This window comes from Haliotis rubra, unplaced genomic scaffold (assembly GCF_003918875.1).
Source record: "Haliotis rubra isolate DU_JTF1 unplaced genomic scaffold, ASM391887v1 Scf438, whole genome shotgun sequence".
NCBI lineage: Eukaryota > Metazoa > Mollusca > Gastropoda > Lepetellida > Haliotidae > Haliotis > Haliotis rubra.
In genome coordinates, this window is record NW_025767122.1 from 884,760 (window position 1) to 903,027 (window position 18,268).

At 37.6% G+C, this 18,268-nt stretch overlaps 1 protein-coding gene across 4 annotated transcripts in view; it reads right to left on the reverse strand.

Moving 5' to 3' along the window:
- LOC124289266 (HIRA-interacting protein 3-like) overlaps nt 1–18,268 on the reverse strand; it is a 24,038-nt gene continuing 5,770 nt past the window's right edge. The window contains exons 3-9 of one of the 4 annotated variants that reach the window (XM_046725875.1): nt 17,880–17,972; nt 12,539–12,631; nt 7,178–7,270; nt 6,569–6,661; nt 4,258–4,417; nt 1,716–1,802; nt 1–1,093 (exon numbers count right to left, since the gene is read on the reverse strand). In XM_046725875.1, coding sequence (XP_046581831.1) covers nt 945–1,093; nt 1,716–1,802; nt 4,258–4,417; nt 6,569–6,661; nt 7,178–7,270; nt 12,539–12,631; nt 17,880–17,972 — 768 coding nt within the window. In that variant the 3' untranslated portion in view covers nt 1–944. The remainder of the gene's footprint in view (nt 1,094–1,715; nt 1,803–4,257; nt 4,418–6,568; nt 6,662–7,177; nt 7,271–12,538; nt 12,632–17,879; nt 17,973–18,268) is intronic. The other 3 variants (XM_046725876.1, XM_046725877.1, XM_046725878.1) reach the window with 3 other exon arrangements.

The window sequence follows — 18,268 nt, forward strand, 5'->3', positions numbered from 1 at the left end:
ATCGAACCCGGGTCTTCGGCGTGACGAGCGAACACTTTAACCACTAGGCTACCCCACCGCCCCTTATGTTTATGAAAAGAGCCACTAGATTTACAAAGGTCATGTGCACGGGTTCACCAGGAAGTTACATCCACTAGTATGCCCTTATCAATAAAGTGTTATGAATTGTGGGATAGCAAGGTCGTAAGTCTATTCTAAAGAGCAGGAGCTGCCGCTGTTGTAAGTTCAACTTAATTGACAGGGATTTAAGCCTGTTACATAGGACTGGAGCTAAGACCGTCGTAAGTCTATTCTAAAGAGCAGGAAGACTGTTAGTGCTTAGGTGCACAAATTACGAACTTCAGTAACTGACTGGCTTTTATTTCAAGTCTATTAGCAAGTATGACTTTTCCACTGCCTGTATTCAAGTTCAAGCAGCTATGAGTGTGGCACTTAGAACAGGACTCACACATTCAGCTCAGAGTAAATTAATCTTAAGATTTGACAACGTAGGCTGACGACAGTCATAGCACAAAGATGACATCGTGGAACAGGGTCCCATTGTACAAAGCAATGTTAGCGCTAAGATGACCGTAACCCCCACACCGTAACATACATTTACCACAGTCGTAGCGCTAAGATGACTTTGTGGAACAGGCCAATGTGTCACCAGTTCTATCACTATCACAGAACAGCAACATCTAAAACAGTTGTAAGGTATTCATAATAACGACTTCATCTCATACTGTAAAGTGTATGTAAATACAAGGTCACATGGAAGGAGTCAGGAAGATCGTTAGTGCTGACAATTCTCCAGGAAGACCCAGCGACACAATATTGAAGATAATCTCATCCAGAGATCCAAGTCCTCCAATGCCCTAGCCTGGAGTCATGAAGTCTTAGAGCCTGGGAGATTCATGTTAATGTTCGTCTGCCATGTGTAGTTGCCATGGTTACCAAGATGGTCAGTCGCTATCTGATCCCTCACTGTCGATGATGCCCTTCAGCCCAGCTAGCCTCATCTTCAGGGGGGTCATCTTCTTCTGTGGAGACGGACTCGGGGTCAGGCCACGCTTCTTGTAGCGACTCTGCACCTTCCGTCTTGGCGCACGACCTGAAATAGATGTGTAATGTGAGAGAGAGTGAGTTTAATGGTTCAGGGATTGGGATAGAGAACTTTGACAATGGGCCATTTTCAGGATTATTAGCCATTTTCTGAACTTAGAATGGGCCAATGCCCTTGTATCAATAGTAAACTTCAAATTTTAATGGGCCATTTTTTTATTCTTATGTAAAATGGCCCATGGTCCCTGCCTTTCCCAATCCCTGATGGCTGTTTGAGCAATATTCCATCCACATTATAGTGGGGATGTCCAAATAGTCTTAACCAAACAAGCGGTTAATCAAACCTGTTTTGTTTGTTTGTTGTTCAACACCACACACATCCCAGCTATGATGGCGGTCGGTAAATAATAAGTTTGGACCAGACAATCCAGTTATTGACATCATGACTGACTGACTTGGGGAAAGACACCAGAAATGGGCTTCATTGTACCCATGTGGGGATTTGAACCGGGTCTTGGTAATGCCGAGCCAACGCTATAACCATTAAGCTACCCCACTGCCAGTTTGACATCATGAGCATCTGCTACGCAACTGGGAAGCAGCGACACACATGAAGTCAGCGAGCTTGACCACCTGATCCCATTAGTCTGCTACCAACGCCTGCCACCTACCGGATTCTGAGATGATGTTATCTGTATCCAGCTCAGCTGCCTCTTTCTTCAGCTTCAGAATCTCTGCCTTCTTCATACTTGGGGCTCCTGCAACGGGGACCAAGAGAAACAATTGAGCCTTAGTCACACAATATACACATATACACTTCCCAAAAGAGGTTAAAACTTACTTGATTAACTACAGTTACAGGGATGCCATGACAGATAAGCTATAGAAATAGGAATCAGGTGTCATTAACGTCTTTTTAATACATAATACAACAAGGACAGGTCCCCTCGCAACAGATCATCATCACCCTTACTGGTCCCCTCCCTACAGATCATCCCACCATCCTGACAGGTCCCCTCGCTACAGATCATCACCACCCTTACAGGTCCCCTCCCTACAGATCATCACCATCCTGACAGGTCCCCTCGCAACAGATCATCATCATCACCCTTACTGGTCCCCTCCCTACAGATCATCCCTCCCTACAGTCCCTCAGATCATCACCACCCTTACTGGTCCCCTCCCTACAGATCATCCCCTCCCTACAGATCATCACCACCCTTACAGGTCCCCTCCCTACAGATCATCACCATCCTGACAGGTCCCCTCGCAACAGATCATCATCACCCTTACTGGTCCCCTCCCTACAGATCATCCCCTCCCTACAGATCATCACCACCCTTACAGGTCCCCTTCCTACAGATCATCACCATCCTGACAGGTCCCTCAGCAACAGATCATCATCACCTTACTGGTCCCCTCCTACAGATCATCCCTCCCTTCATCATCACTCCCCTTACTGGTCCCTCCTACAGATCATCCCCTCCCTACAGATCATCACCACCCTTACAGGTCCCCTGCAACAGATCATCACCACCCTTACAGGTCCCCTTCCTACAGATCATCACCACCCTTACAGGTCCCCTCCCTACAGATCATCACCATCCTGACAGGTCCCCTCGCAACAGATCATCATCACCCTTACTGGTCCCCTCCCTACAGATCATCCCCTCCCTACAGATCATCACCACCCTTACAGGTCCCCTCCCTACAGATCACCACCACCCTTACTGGTCCCCTCCCTACAGATCATCACCAACCTTACTGGTCCCCTCCTACAGATCATCACCAACCTTAATGGTCCCCTCCCTACAGATCATCACCACCCTTACTGGTCCCCTCCCTACAGATCATCACCACCCTCACTGGTCCCCTCCCTACAGATCATCACCACCCTTACTGGTCCCCTCACTACAGATCATCACCACCCTTACTGGTCCCCTCACTACAGATCATCACCTCCCTACAGATCATCACCACCCTTACTGGTCCCCTCCCTACAGATCATCACCACCCTCACTGGTCCCCTCCCTACAGATCATCACCACCCTCACTGGTCCCCTCCCTACAGATCATCACCACCCTCACTGGTCCCCTCCCTACAGATCATCACCACCCTTACTGGTCCCCTCACTACAGGACGTCGGCACGCTCGATCACCCCCTTCCTACAGATCATCACAACCCATTCATAACTACTCGCCTCTTTCCACGACCTACAAGAAGACTCATACCCCTATCGTACGCCATTATTGCCAAGAATCGTGGCAAACCAATCAAATCGCACGTAGTAAAACGCATTTCGAAGCATGAAAATGGCGGCACCGTTTAAGTTTGAAACTTCGCTAAACTATGCAAAGCACAATTAAAACATAAACTTTGAGCTAAAGGATAAGCAACTTTAAACACTGAAACATATTTACAAAGGGAATGACTGTATGGCTGTTTTGTCCCCGGGATATAGGATATTCTAGGAGCCATGTTAAGAAATTCAGAGTTATTTTTCCTTGGTAATAGTACTAGACTATTTTCATCTCCATGCCCGTTTGCACTTAGACAGGGCCCAGTCGTAAACATGGCCACAACAGGGGTACGAGACAGGGTACGAGACGGGGTACGAGACGGGGAACGAGACTGGAGTGAGTAGGCGAGTGCGAGACAGGAGTGCGAGACAGGGTGCGAGACGGGGAACGAGACGTCGTCCGGCTTGCCGGAATGACATGAGTAGTTACGCTCACTACAGATCATCACTACAGATCATCACAACCATGGCAGGTTTCCTCACTACAGATCAGCACAACCCTGACAGGTCCCTCACTACAGAGGGATGTACAGGTGCGAGACCCTGCCTGAGACAGGGTCACTGCGAGATCGGGAAGCGAGACGACGTCCGGCTTGACGGAATGACATGAGTAGTTACACTCACTACAGATCATCACTACAGATCATCACAACCATGGCAGGTTTCCTCACTACAGATCATCACAACCCTGTTAGGTCCCCTCACTACAGATCACCACAACCCTGACAGGTCCCCTCGCTACAGATCATCACAACCCTGACAGTTCCCCTCATTACAGATCACCACAACCCTGACAGGTCCCCTCACTACATATAAGCACAACCCTGTCAGGTCCCCTCACTACAGATCAGCACAACCCTGACAGGTCCCCTCACTACAGATCATCACAACCCTTATATGTCCCTATCTCACCTTGCATCCCCCTTGAGCGCAGGATTTCCTTGATCTTATAGATCTTAGCAGCATCTGTGTCGCAACCCAGGAGCTCCACAGAGTTCCGCAGGATGATCCCTGCACACCGACAGATCTTCCTCAGCTGGGTCAGCTGTGAGGCACCTCTCCCGCTCTTCGTCTGCAATGTCACAGAATTACAGAGTCAGAAGACCTCACAGGAACGATTAATCAACAGAATACACTTGTGAAACTTGCCTCCTATTTACCCTGTATGGAGTGTATGTTTGTAACACATGTAAGAGTTATCATCCTTGCTTCAAGATGGTTGTTGGTTTGGTTTTTGTTTAACGCCACACTCAGGAATATTCGAGCTACATGGTGGCAGTCTGTAAATAATCGAACCTGGACCAGACAATCCAATGATCAACAGCATGAGCATCAATCTACACAAATGAGATACGATGACATTTGTCAACCAAGTCAGTGAGCCTGACCACCCGATCCCGTAGTCGCCTCTTAGGACAAGCATGGGTTACTGAAGACCAATTCAAACCTGGATCCGGTCCCAACTGGAAGGAAACTACTGCAGACAAATACACTATGTAGGTTTTACCACACACAAAATTGCGGACACAAAAAACGTCACAATCAATGCTAAGGGAACCAACAATTTCCAGACACATTGTAATACTAACAGCATTAACCAGGGATATATATCTCAATCTTATCAAATGGTCGGTGTCAAGGTGTTTATGTCAGAGATACAGAGATCCAGATAAGATTTAGCTCATGTGGGTACTGTACCCACTGTATTTTTTTGGAGTGGGTATTATGAATGTTGAGTGGGTATTTCATTTTCCGTTACCCACTGCTTTCAAATATGTGCGTATTTCAGTCAGTTTACTCACCTAAGTATTATGTCATTGAGTAAGTTTACTAAGCAGGTATGTTCTGCCTTATGTCATACCTAATCAAAACCAACTTTAATATAATGGAAATGATTGCATAAAAAATCACTCATCCTATACTGACAGTACAACACTTGTCCTATACTAACAGTACAACTTGATAGCAATCGATGTCTTTTTCATTACAAAGCGATTTTTATAAATATATTCCGTACGCATTTGTTTTAAACTTTTTGCGTATCTAACATTTTAAATGCGTAATTGGTACGCAACAATTATTTTTTCAATGTGTAATTGGAAATTTTCTATGCGTATTTTACCCGGATACGCAGCTTATCTGGGCCTCTGAGAGATACCAACTCCAAAACAACATCTAAGAAACAGCCAAATGAAACTGCCTGAACGTGCTAACAAATTAACCCCAGATTGCTCATACGCTCTTATGCAGTCTCCAGGACTGACTGACTGACTGAGTTTGGTTTTTATGCCGCTTTTAGCAATATTCCAGCAACATCACGGCGGGGGACACCAGAAATGGGCTTCACACATTGTGCCCATGTGGGGATTCGAACCCGGGTCTTCGGCGTGACGAGCCAACGTTTTAACCATTAGGCTACCCCACCGGCCCGCAGTCTCCAGGAATGGCGATGAAGCACAGCTATAAAACATCACAAGTCCTGTCAACTAGTGTTGGGAATTGGTTAAAATCTCTTCATTGATGATTGGTTCATTACAACCGATCAATCATCGAAAATAATTGGTTTGCGTCATTTATCAAATTTTCCTGTTATGTTCTTTAACGCATAAACGTTTTTCGGGATTTTTTTCAAATTGTACAAAATACATTTGCAAATTTTACATCTTCAAAGGATTACTAGTACGTTAGGAACATAAATTTCCTGGAGTCTTTAAGTTACTTTGACATGTTTACGATAAATTCAGTCATGACTTGAAACGAAGTTGTAGTGCTAATTAAATGTAAATTTAATGACACAGACAAAACCAACCTTGTGAAAAATATTGTGATGCAAACAAGTGTTCTAAAATTGTTTGTGTTCGATTATGAGAAAACACAATCGATTGCTTGGTCGTTTAGACACTGCGAACCAATCTTCGATTATTTCAATTAATCAGACCACCACTACTGTCAACATCTTGAATATCACAAAGTGTATCTTTACATCCTTTGAGGACCCATGCTTGTCGTAAGAGGCGACTAATGGGATCGGGTGGTCAGGCTCGCTGACTTGGTTGACACATGTCATTGGTTCCCCATTGCGTAGATCGATGCTCATGCTGTTGATCACTGGATTGTCTGGTCCAGACTTGATTATTTACAGACCGCCGCCATATAGCTGGAACATTGCCGAGTGCGGCGTAAAACTAAACTCACTCACTCCTTTATGAGGGTCATCTCCTACCTTGGATTTGCCTGCTGCTTTGTTATTAGACTGATGCACGTTGACTGCTTCAATCGAGGACATGCTGTCTTCAGACCTCACCTCTACTGACACCTGGAATAATACAAAGCATTTATTAGGTCATACTGTACATTCTAAGTGAAGGATAAGTTGTATTTAGCCAGATATAAGCCTTTGACATTGTCAAACTTGCAGCAACAGTTCACAGGTATATTATTAACGTTTGCAGGAGAAATGCAACAACTTCAACTACAATTCTTAACAAGTTCACTGAAAGAAACAACTGCAACCCTGAGTGCAGTGCAGACATTATTGTTCACCATTCAGAACTGCCCCTTTGCTGGTCCCGTGAGGATCCGGGTTCGAATGAACCTTCAGTAACCCATGCTTGTCGTAAGAGGCGACTAACGGGATCGGTAGGTCAGGCTCGCTGACTTGGTTGACACATGTCATTGGTTCCCCATTGCGCAGATCGATGCTCATGCTGTTGATCACTGGATTGTCTGGTCCAGACTCGATTATTTACAGACCGCCGCCATATAGCTGGAATATTGCCGAGTGCGGCGTAAAACTAAACTCACTCACTCCTTTGTGAGGGTCATCTCCTACCTTGGATTTGCCTGCTGCTTTGTTATTAGACTGATGCACGTTGACTGCTTCAATCGAGGACATGCTGTCTTCAGACCTCACCTCTACTGACCCCTGGAATAATACAAAGCATTTATTAGGTCATACTGTACATTCTAAGTGAAGGATAAGTTGTATTTAGCCAGATATAAGCCTTTGACATCGTCAAACTTGCAGCAACAGTTCACAGGTATATTATTAACGTTTGCAGGAGAAATGCAACAGCTTCAATTCTTTCTTTTTTTTCTTTTTTTTTTTCAATCATTTTTTTTTATTTTCATGAAAAAGTAAAGTCTTCCATCATAAGTTGTATATAATGTCATATCTGATATATCATAAGTATATAGTATTACATCCCATATGTCATGTTGTAAATAGCATCATATATGAACATATCATATTGTTTTATAGCACCACATCTGACATATCAAGCTGTATATTGTGTCACATCCAACATATCATGTTGTATATTGCATACACATTCAACATATTTTGTTGTATATGGCGTCACATCTGACATACCACATTGTATATAGAGCCACATCTGACATAACATACTGTATATAGTGCAACACCCGACATAGCATATTGTATATAGTGTCACGGCCAATCTATCGTGTTGTACATAGTGTATTACCTGATATACATTGTAAATATGTCTTATCTAACATGTGTTGTATATAGTGCCACAATTATTCTGACATGTCATGCTGTGTCTTGTGTCACATCCAATGTGTTGTGTTATATATTGAGCAACATCCGAGTTATTGTGTTGTATATTGTGTCTTATATCCAACCTATAATATGTGTTCCCCAAAGTTACACCAGTGCCATTAACTAACTAGTCAATATAGAACTAAAACAATGATAATTTTTCAAAAGGGGAAACAGATCAAGATTTTACAAAAGAAGCGGTTGCTACATACACAGGTCAGGTTTGAAATACTGGGAATAATGGATGCCATTTATTAGCAAATTTCTTCATTTTATTCTTCCTTTTGGCAATGAAGCTTTCAACAGAAAAAATATCTTTTAAAGTCTTTATAAAGTTATCGCATTTTGGAATATTGTTTTCAAAGAAGAGACATAGATCTGTCTTTTGCTGAAATGATTATATGATTAAGTAAAGGGGTTTTTACTTAAGGAGCCAAAATACACCAAATATTTTGTCAAATTGACTTTTTGTATCAAATAAGTGTTAATCCAAATTTGAAGATCCTTCCAAAACTTCTTAGTTTCACTACATTCCCAGTAAACATGGCACAAGTTTTCATCTTCATCTTTACAAAAGCTGCATGAGGCGCTCTGGATAAGGTTCATTTTTAAAAGTTCCTTTTTGGTATAGATAATACCGTGTAAAAGTTTATATTGGAACTCTAAGAGTTTTACATCATTAATGTCTGGTCTGTAAGACTTGAAAATCATTGGCCAATCAAAGTCAGTATCTTCAAACACATTCTTCCATTTATGACACATATGAGGGTTATTATTAATAAATAACAATATATCATAAAATAATCTTGATCCTTGTAATGATTTCATAAAATTCTTTTGATAGGAGTTAAGATTCATGTCATAGTTATTTATACACCTGTGATTTGTTATTGTATTTTTCCATGATTCAGGTATATCAGAGGTACAGATAAGCTGCGTATCTGCGTAAATTACGCAAATATTTATGCGAAAACTCAATTCCTGTTAAGTCTATTGCGTACAAGTACGCTTGAAATTTTGTAAATACTCAATAGATGTGATGTTACATGCGTACACACAAAAGTGTCAAATCTTAGCTTGCGTACCGGTGGATAGATACAATAACTGAGGTATTGAGAGGTTCTATTTCAGGACATGAACTTGGCAACTTGCAGTCTCTCTTATCGTTTCTCATATTACAGATCAAATATAAATAACAAACACTAACTTTAAACTTTATTATATTTTAACAATTAATGGAAAATGACAAAATACCCAATTGAGTTTGAGTGAGGTTGGTACAATTTATTTGGTTATTCAATGGAAAATTAGGATACCCAATTGACATGACCACAAGCGAGTACATAACTCAATGACCCAAAACGTTATCTGTAGCTCTGTATATTATTTAGAACATATGAGTGATCTAATTCTGTCCCTTTTATTGCATATTTACTTTTTAAAGATTCAAAAGACATCAAACCTTCTTCATCACACATGTCTTTGATGGTTAATAGTCCTTTATTTGCCCAATGACTGATATAATGATTTTGGTATTTAAAATTATGATTAAACCATAATGGCTGTGCTAAAATTTCATCAATGTTGTTTTCCTCTATGGTAATGTTAGTACAATACATGTTCCATGCTTTTAAAACATCTTTCCAATATGGATTATGAATATCAGCAATATTATAGAAATTAGCACCAAACTTCATGATATCATGTAGCGAGGAAAACTGCATGGATTACATATTGATGATTTTCTTAAATAAAATCTCAAAGTGGATAGTTTCAATGCATTGATAAAGGTTTTATGTCGATCATTCTTAAACCCCCATGTATATAATCTTTTTTCAAGGTACTTCTCTTAATTTTGTCAGTTTTGTCAGTCCAGATGAATTTGAAAATATTTTATCAAGGGAGGTAACAAAAGCTGGGGGTGGGTTTGGTAAAGTGTTGAAAATATGAACTAATTTTGACATAGCTAGTGTCTTGATAACAGTGATTTTGCCGATTAATGTTAAATGTCTTTTTTTCTCCACACTGCCAATAATCTGTTAATTTCCTCTAGTTTTTATTTGTATTGATGATCCATAGATCCTTCAGTTCAGCATTAAAGTATAATTCCCAGAACAAATTCATTTTTTAAGCCATTCAATATTCAAATCCTGACATAGTTTATCACCACAACCTGCTTTAGATCCAATCCAGATAGCTTTAGTCTTATCAATATTTATTTTTTAGTCCTGACATCCTATAGAAAGTATTAATTGTATCAACAGCAGAGTATAGACATTTTTCTGTACCATCCAAAAACAACTCAGTATCATCTGCATATTGTCCTAATTTATACTCTGTATCATCAATTACTATACCTTTGATATTTTCATTTTGTCTTATCATGCATCCAAAGATTTCAGCTACAAAAGGAAAAGATATGGTGATAACGGATCCCCTTGTCTACAGCCCCGTTCATTTGAAAAGAATTCTGAGAGATGTCCATTTTGAATAACACAAGAAGTTGTATTATAGGTTAGGATATTTATCCACCTAATAATTTGGGGACCAAAACCAAACTTTTAATACCAAATTTATAAAATCTTTAGAGACAGTATCAAAAGCCTTTTCAAAATCGATCAAAATTAATAAACCTGGGATGTCTCTTCTTTTTGTCTCAAACATAATGTCATAGAGTAATCTTGTGTTTTCGCTTATATTTCTACCAGGTATGAAACCAGTCTGATTTTCATGTATAAGAGAGCTGAGGGTTGTTTTAAAGCGATTAGAAATACAAGTACTTACTATTTTATACAGTGAATTCAATAAAGTTATTGGTCTCCAGTTTTTTAAAGGGTTCTGTTTTTATCTGGCTTGGGTATACATGTAATTACACCTCTTTTCATTGTGAAAGACATTTGATTCTTATTAAAAATTTCTTTAATAAATCTATAGATCAATATTTAAGGTCTTTCCAAAAATATTTAAAGAAATCTATTGAAATCCATCTACACCAGGGCTTTTGTTATTTTTCATATGTTTAACAGCCAATGTTATTTCTTCCATGTCAATATCTTTTTCTAATTTGTTTCTAAGATGTCCAGTTAAAGTGGGAGTTACCACATCTTGTAAACAAGTATCATCCTCATATTTCCTGCCAGAAGAGTAAAGTTGTTTGTAAAATGTTTTTACTTCATTTAAGATAGAAAAGCTGTCAGTAATTTCGTCATTGTTATCTGTGACAATCTTATTAATTGATTTGCTGACATAATTTCTATTTTCTAGGCTGCAAAAATACTTGGTTGGCTTTTCCCCCTCTTCATACCATAAAATTCTGTTTCTGAGCTGTATACCCCTTATTTCATCTTCTTTAATTTGTTGTAGTTCAAATTTATATTTTGCAAGTTCAGATAATAAATTTTCATCTATAGTTTGAAAGTCCTTTCTTATTGATTCTTCATAGTCTTTAATTTTAGTTTCTAATTCTGTGGTTTTATCAATGGTTTTCCTTTTTTAGAAGGTTGAAAATGAAATTGATTTTCCCCTAACATTCATAAGGAAGGTTTCTAAAATAAACTATCATCAATCTTAAGTTTTATATTAAGGTCATTAGCATTTTCATCATATACATCAATATCTGAATATTCTTCAACTTCGTCCTTTAATATGGATCTAACAAGTTCACTATAATCAGGTTGTAACAATAAAGGCGTATTAAATTTCCAATATCCCTGCCCTCTTTCTTGGTTAATAGTATTTTGAAAAGAGTAGGTAATAGCTGAGTGGTCACGTTTATAGCCTGGTAGAATATCGAGGAATCAAGCGTGAAGTTCAAGCAAATCTTGTGAGATTAAAAAAAGTCAGTCTGGCTTGTTGTCTTGGATGTTTTTTCCACCATGTAAATTTTTTCAGATTATCATTTGAATCACGTCAAACATCCACAAGATCATCAGCTGCAATGGTGATGGTGACTACTTTTCTGGCGTTGGGATTGTTGATATTTTTGTAATTTTCTAAATCAATGGAAGGATCAAGAACCAGATTCCAATCTCCTACCATAACCAGAGATTCATTCTCAAAATTGGATATACTTTCGAAAAGCTTTACATAAAATAGTGGGTCATTAATATTTGGTCCATAAAGGTTTGTGAGGGTAAATCTTTTATCTTCTACAGTTATGTCTGCAATAATAAAATTTCCACCTTCATCTTCCAGAGTTTTATGTATAGTGAGATCAATATTATTATTGAAAAGTCAACTACAATTCTTAACAAGTTCACTGAAAGAAACAACTGCAACCCTGAGTGCAGTGCAGACATTATTGTTCCCCATTCAGAACTGCCCTTTGCTGGTCTATAGGGTCTTTACATCCTTTGAGGACCCGTGAAGGTCCGGGTTCAATGAATCTTCTGTAACCCATGCTTGTCGTGAAGAGGCTGACTAATGGGATCGGGTGGTCAGGCTCGCTGACTTGGTTGACACATGTCATTGGTTCCCCATTGCGCAGATCGATGCTCATGCTGTTGATCACTGGATTGTCTGGTCCAGACTCGATTATTTACAGACCGCCGCCATATAGCTGGAATATTGCCGAGTGCGGCGTAAAACTAAACTCACTCATTCACTCACTGTTTTGTGAGGGTCATCTACCTTGGATTTGCCTGCTGCTTTGTTATTAGACTGATGTACGTTGACTGCTTCAATCGAGGACATGCTGTCTTCAGACCTCACCTCTACTGACACCTGGAATAAGACAAAGCATTTATTAGGTCATACTGTACATTCTAAGTGAAGGATAAGTTGTATTTAGCCAGATATAAGCCTTTGACATTGTCAAACTTGCAGCAACAGTTCACAGGTATATTATTAACGTTTGCAGGAGAAATGCAACAACTTCAATTCTTTTTTTTTCTTCTTTTTTTTTTTCAATCAACTTTTTTTATTTCATGAAAAAGTAAAGTCTTGTATCATAAGTTGTATATAATGTCACATCTGACATATCATAAGTATATAGTATAGAAACCCATATGTCAAGTTGTAAATAGCATCATATATGAACATATCATATTGTTTATAGCACGACATCTGACATATCAAGCTGTATATTGTGTCACATCCAACATATCATGTTGTATAATGCATACACATTCAACATATTTTGTTGTATACGGCGCCACATCTGACATACCACATTGTATATAGCGCCACATCTGACATAACATACTGTATATAGTGCATCACCCGACATAGCATATTGTATATAGTGTCACGGCCAATCTATCGTGTTGTACATAGTGTATTATCTGATATACATTGTAAATATGTCTTATCTAACATGTGTTGTATAGTGCCACAATTATTCTGACATGTCATGCTGTGTCTTGTGTCACATCCAATGTGTTGTGTTATATATTATGCAACATCGAAGTTATTGTGTTGTATATTGTGTCTTATATCCAACCTATAATATGTGTTCCCCAAAAGTTACCAGTGCCATTAACTAACTAGTCAATATAGAACTAAAACAATGATAATTTTTCAAAAAAGGAAACAGATCAAGATTTTACAAAAGAAGCGGTTGCTACATACACAGGTCAGGTTTGAAATACTGGGAATAATGGATGCCATTTATTAGCAAATTTCTTCATTTTATTCTTCCTTTTGGCAATGAAGCTTTCAACAGAAAAAATATCTTTTAAAGTCTTTATAAAGTTATCGCATTTTGGAATGTTGTTTTTCAAAGAAGAGACATAGATCTGTCTTTTTGCTGAAATGATTATATGATTAAGTAAGGGGTTTTTACTTAAGGAGCCAAAATACACCAAATATTTTGTCAAATTGACTTTTTGTATCAAATAAGTGTCAATCCAAATTTGAAGATCCTTCCAAAACTTCTTAGTTTCACTACATTCCAGTAAACATGGCACAAGTTTTCATCTTCATCTTTACAAAAGCTGCATGAGGCTCTGGTTAAGGTTCATTTTAAAAGTTCCTTTTTGGTATAGATAATACGCTGTGTAAAAGTTTATATTGGAACTCTAAGAGTTTTACATCATTAATGTCTGGTCTGTAAGACTTAAAATCATTGGTCAATCAAAGTCAGTATCTTCAAACACATTCTCCCATTTACTGACACACATATGAGGGTTATTATTAATAAATAACAATATATCATAAAATAATCTTGATCCTTGTAATGATTTCATAAAATTCTTTTGATAGGAGTTAGATTCATGTCATAGATTATTTATACACCTGTGATTTGTTATTGTATTTTTCCATGATTCAGGTATATCAGAGGTACAGATAAGCTGCGTATCATGCGTAAATTACGAAATATTTCTGAAAGAAAACTCAATTCTGTTAAGTCTATTGCGTACAGAATGCGGCAGAATTTTGTAAATACTCAATAGATGTGATGTTACATGCATTACACACAAAAGTGTCAAATCTTAAACTTAGCGTACCGGTGGATAGATACAATAACTGGGGTATTGAGGTTCTATTTCAGGACATGAACTTGGCAACTTGCAGTCTCTCTTATCGATTTCTCATATTACAGATCAAATATAAATAACAAACACTAACTTTAAACTTTATTATATTTTAACAATTAATGGAAAATGACAAAATACCCAATTGAGTTTGAGTGAGGTTGGTACAATTTATTTGGTTATTCAATGGAAAATTAGGATACCCAATTGACATGACCACAAGCGAGTACATAACTCAATGACCCAAAACGTTATCTGTAGCTCTGTATATTATTTAGAACATATGAGTGATCTAATTCTGTCCCTTTTATTGCATATTTACTTTTTAAAGATTCAAAAGACATCAAACCTTCTTCATCACACATGTCTTTGATGGTTAATAGTCCTTTATTTGCCCAATGACTGATATAATGATTTTGGTATTTAAAATTATGATTAAACCATAATGGCTGTGCTAAAATTTCATCAATGTTGTTTTCCTCTATGGTAATGTTAGTACAATACATGTTCCATGCTTTTAAAACATCTTTCCAATATGGACTATGAACATCAGCAATATTATAGAAATTAGCACCAAACTTCATGATATCATGTAACGGAAAATTGCATGGATTACATATTGATGATTTTCTTAAATAACGTCTCAAAGTGGATAGTTTCAAGGCATTGATAAAGGTTTTATGTCGATCATTCTTAAACCCCATGTATATAATCTTTTTCAAGGTACTTCTCTTAATTTTGTCAGTTTTGTCAGTCCAGATGAATTTGAAAAATATTTTATCAAGGGAGGTAACAAAAGCTTGGGGTGGGTTTGAGTAAAAGTGTTGAAAATATGAACTAATTTTGACATAGCTAGTGTCTTGATAACAGTGATTTTGCCGATTAATGTTAAATGTCTTTTTCTCCACACTGCCAATAATCTGTTAATTTCCTCTAGTTTTTTATTTGTATTGATGATCCATAGATCCTTCAGTTCAGCATTAAGTATAATTCCCAGAACAACAAATTCATTTTTTCGCCATTCAATATTCAAATCCTGACATAGTTTATCACCACAACCTGCTTTAGATCCAATCCAGATAGCTTTAGTCTTATCAATATTTATTTTTAGTCCTGACATCCTATAGAAAGTATTAATTGCATCAACAGCAGAGTATAGACATTTTTCTGTACCATCCAAAAACAACTCAGTATCATCTGCATATTGTCCTAATTTATACTCTGTATCATCAATTACTATACCTTTGATATTTTCATTTTGTCTTATCATGCATCCAAGGATTTCAGCTACAAAAAGGAAAAGATATGGTGATAACGGATCCCCTTGTCTACAGCCCGTTCATTTGAAAAGAATTCTGAGAGATGTCCATTTTGAATAACACAAGAAGTTGTATTATAGGTTAGGATATTTATCCACCTAATAATTTGGGGACCAAAACCAAACTTTTTAATACCAAATTTATAAAATCTTTAGAGACAGTATCAAAGCCTTTTCAAAATCGATCAAAATTAATAAACCTGGGATGTCTCTTCTTTTTGTCTCAAACATAATGTCAAAGAGTAATCTTGTGTTTTCGCTTATATTTCTACCAGGTATGAAACCAGTCTGATTTTCATGTATAAGAGAGTACGGGGTTGTTTTTAAACGATTAGAAATACAAGTACTTACTATTTTATACAGTGAATTCAATAAAGTTATTGGTCTCCAGTTTTTTAAAAGGGTTCTGTTTTTATCTGGCTTGGGTATACATGTAATTACACCTCTTTTCATTGTGAAAGACATTTGATTCTTATTAAAAATTTCTTTAATAAATCTATAGATCCAATATTTAAGGTCTTTCCAAAAATATTTAAAGAAATCTATTGGAAATCCATCTACACCAGGGCTTTTGTTATTTTTCATATGTTTAACAGCCAATGTTATTTCTTCCATGTCAATATCTTTTTCTAATTTGTTTCTAAGATGTCCAGTTAAAGTGGGAGTTACCACATCTTGTAAACAAGTATCATCCTCATATTTCCTGCCAGAAGAGTAAAGTTGTTTGTAAAATGTTTTTACTTCATTTAAGATAGAAAAGCTGTCAGTAATTTTGTCATTGTTATCTGTGACAATCTTATTAATTGATTTGCTGACATAATTTCTATTTTCTAGGCTGCAAAAATACTTGGTTGGCTTTTCCCCCTCTTCATACCATAAAATTCTGTTTCTGAGCTGTATACCCCTTATTTCATCTTCTTTAATTTGTTGTAGTTCAAATTTATATTTTGCAAGTTCAGATAATAAATTTTCATCTATAGTTTGAAAGTCCTTTCTTATTGATTCTTCATAGTCTTTAATTTTAGTTTCTAATTCTGTGGTTTTATCAATGGTTTTCCTTTTAGAAAGGTTGAAAATGAAATTGATTTTCCCCTAACATTCATAAGGAAGGTTTCTAAAAATAAACTATCATCAATCTTAAGTTTTATATTAAGGTCATTAGCATTTTCATCATATACATCAATATCTGAATATTCTTCAACTTTCGCCCTTTAATATGGATCTAACAAGTTCACTATACTCAGGTTGTAACAATAAAGGACGATTAAATTTCCAATATCCCTGCCCTCTTTCTTGGTTAATAGTATTTGAAAAGAGTAGGTAATAGCTGAGTGGTCCGCTTTATAGCCTGGTAGAATATCGGAATCAAGCATAAGGTTCAGCAAATCTTGTGAGATTAAAAAAGTCCAGTCTGGCTTGTTGTCTTGGATGTTTTTCCACCATGTAAATTTTTTCAGATTATCATTTGAATCATCACGCCAAATATCCACAAGATCATCAGCTGCAATGGTGTCTAAAACTACTTTTCTGGCCTTGGGATTGTTGATATTTTTGTAATTTTCTAAATCAATGGAAGGATCAAGAACCAGATTCCAATCTCCTACCATAACCAGAGATTCATTCTCAAAATTGGATATACTTTCGAAAAGCTTTACATAAAATAGTGGGTCATTAATATTTGGTCCATAAAGGTTTGTGAGGGTAAATCTTTTATCTTCTACAGTTATGTCTGCAATAATAAAATTTCCACCTTCATCTTCCAGAGTTTTATGTATAGTGAGATCAATATTATTATTGAAAAGTCAACTACAATTCTTAACAAGTTCACTGAAAGAAACAACTGCAACCCTGAGTGCAGTGCAGACATTATTGTTCCCCATTCAGAACTGCCCCTTTGCTGGTCTATAGGGTCTTTACATCCTTTGAGGACCCGTGAAGGTCCGGGTTCAAACGAATCTTCTGTAACCCATGCTTGTCGTAAGAGGCGACTAACGGGATCATGTGGTCAGGCTCGCTGACTTGGTTGACACATGTCATTGGTTCCCCTCATACTGTAGATCACTGGATTGTCTGGTCCAGACTCGATTATTTACAGACCGCCATATAGCTGGAATATTGCTGAGTGCAGCGTAAAACTAAACTCACTCATTCACTCACTTTTGTGAGGGTCATCTCCTACCTTGGATTTGCCTGCTGCTTTGTTATTAGACTGATGCACGTTGACTGCTTCAATCGAGGACATGCTGTCTTCAGACCTCACCTCTACTGACACCTGGAATAATACAAAGCATTTATTAGGTCATACTGTACATTCTAAGTGAAGGATAAGTTGTATTTAGCCAGATATAAGCCTTTGACATCGTCAAACTTGCAGCAATAGTAACAGTTCACAGGTATATTATTAACGTTTGCAGGAGAAATGCAACAACTTCAACTACAATTCTTAACAAGTTCACTGAAAGAAACAACTGCAACCCTGAGTGCGGTGCAGACATTATTGTTCACCATTCAGAACTGCCCCTTTGCATTTGTTTTTAGACACAAAGTATGCTGCTGTGAATAGATTCA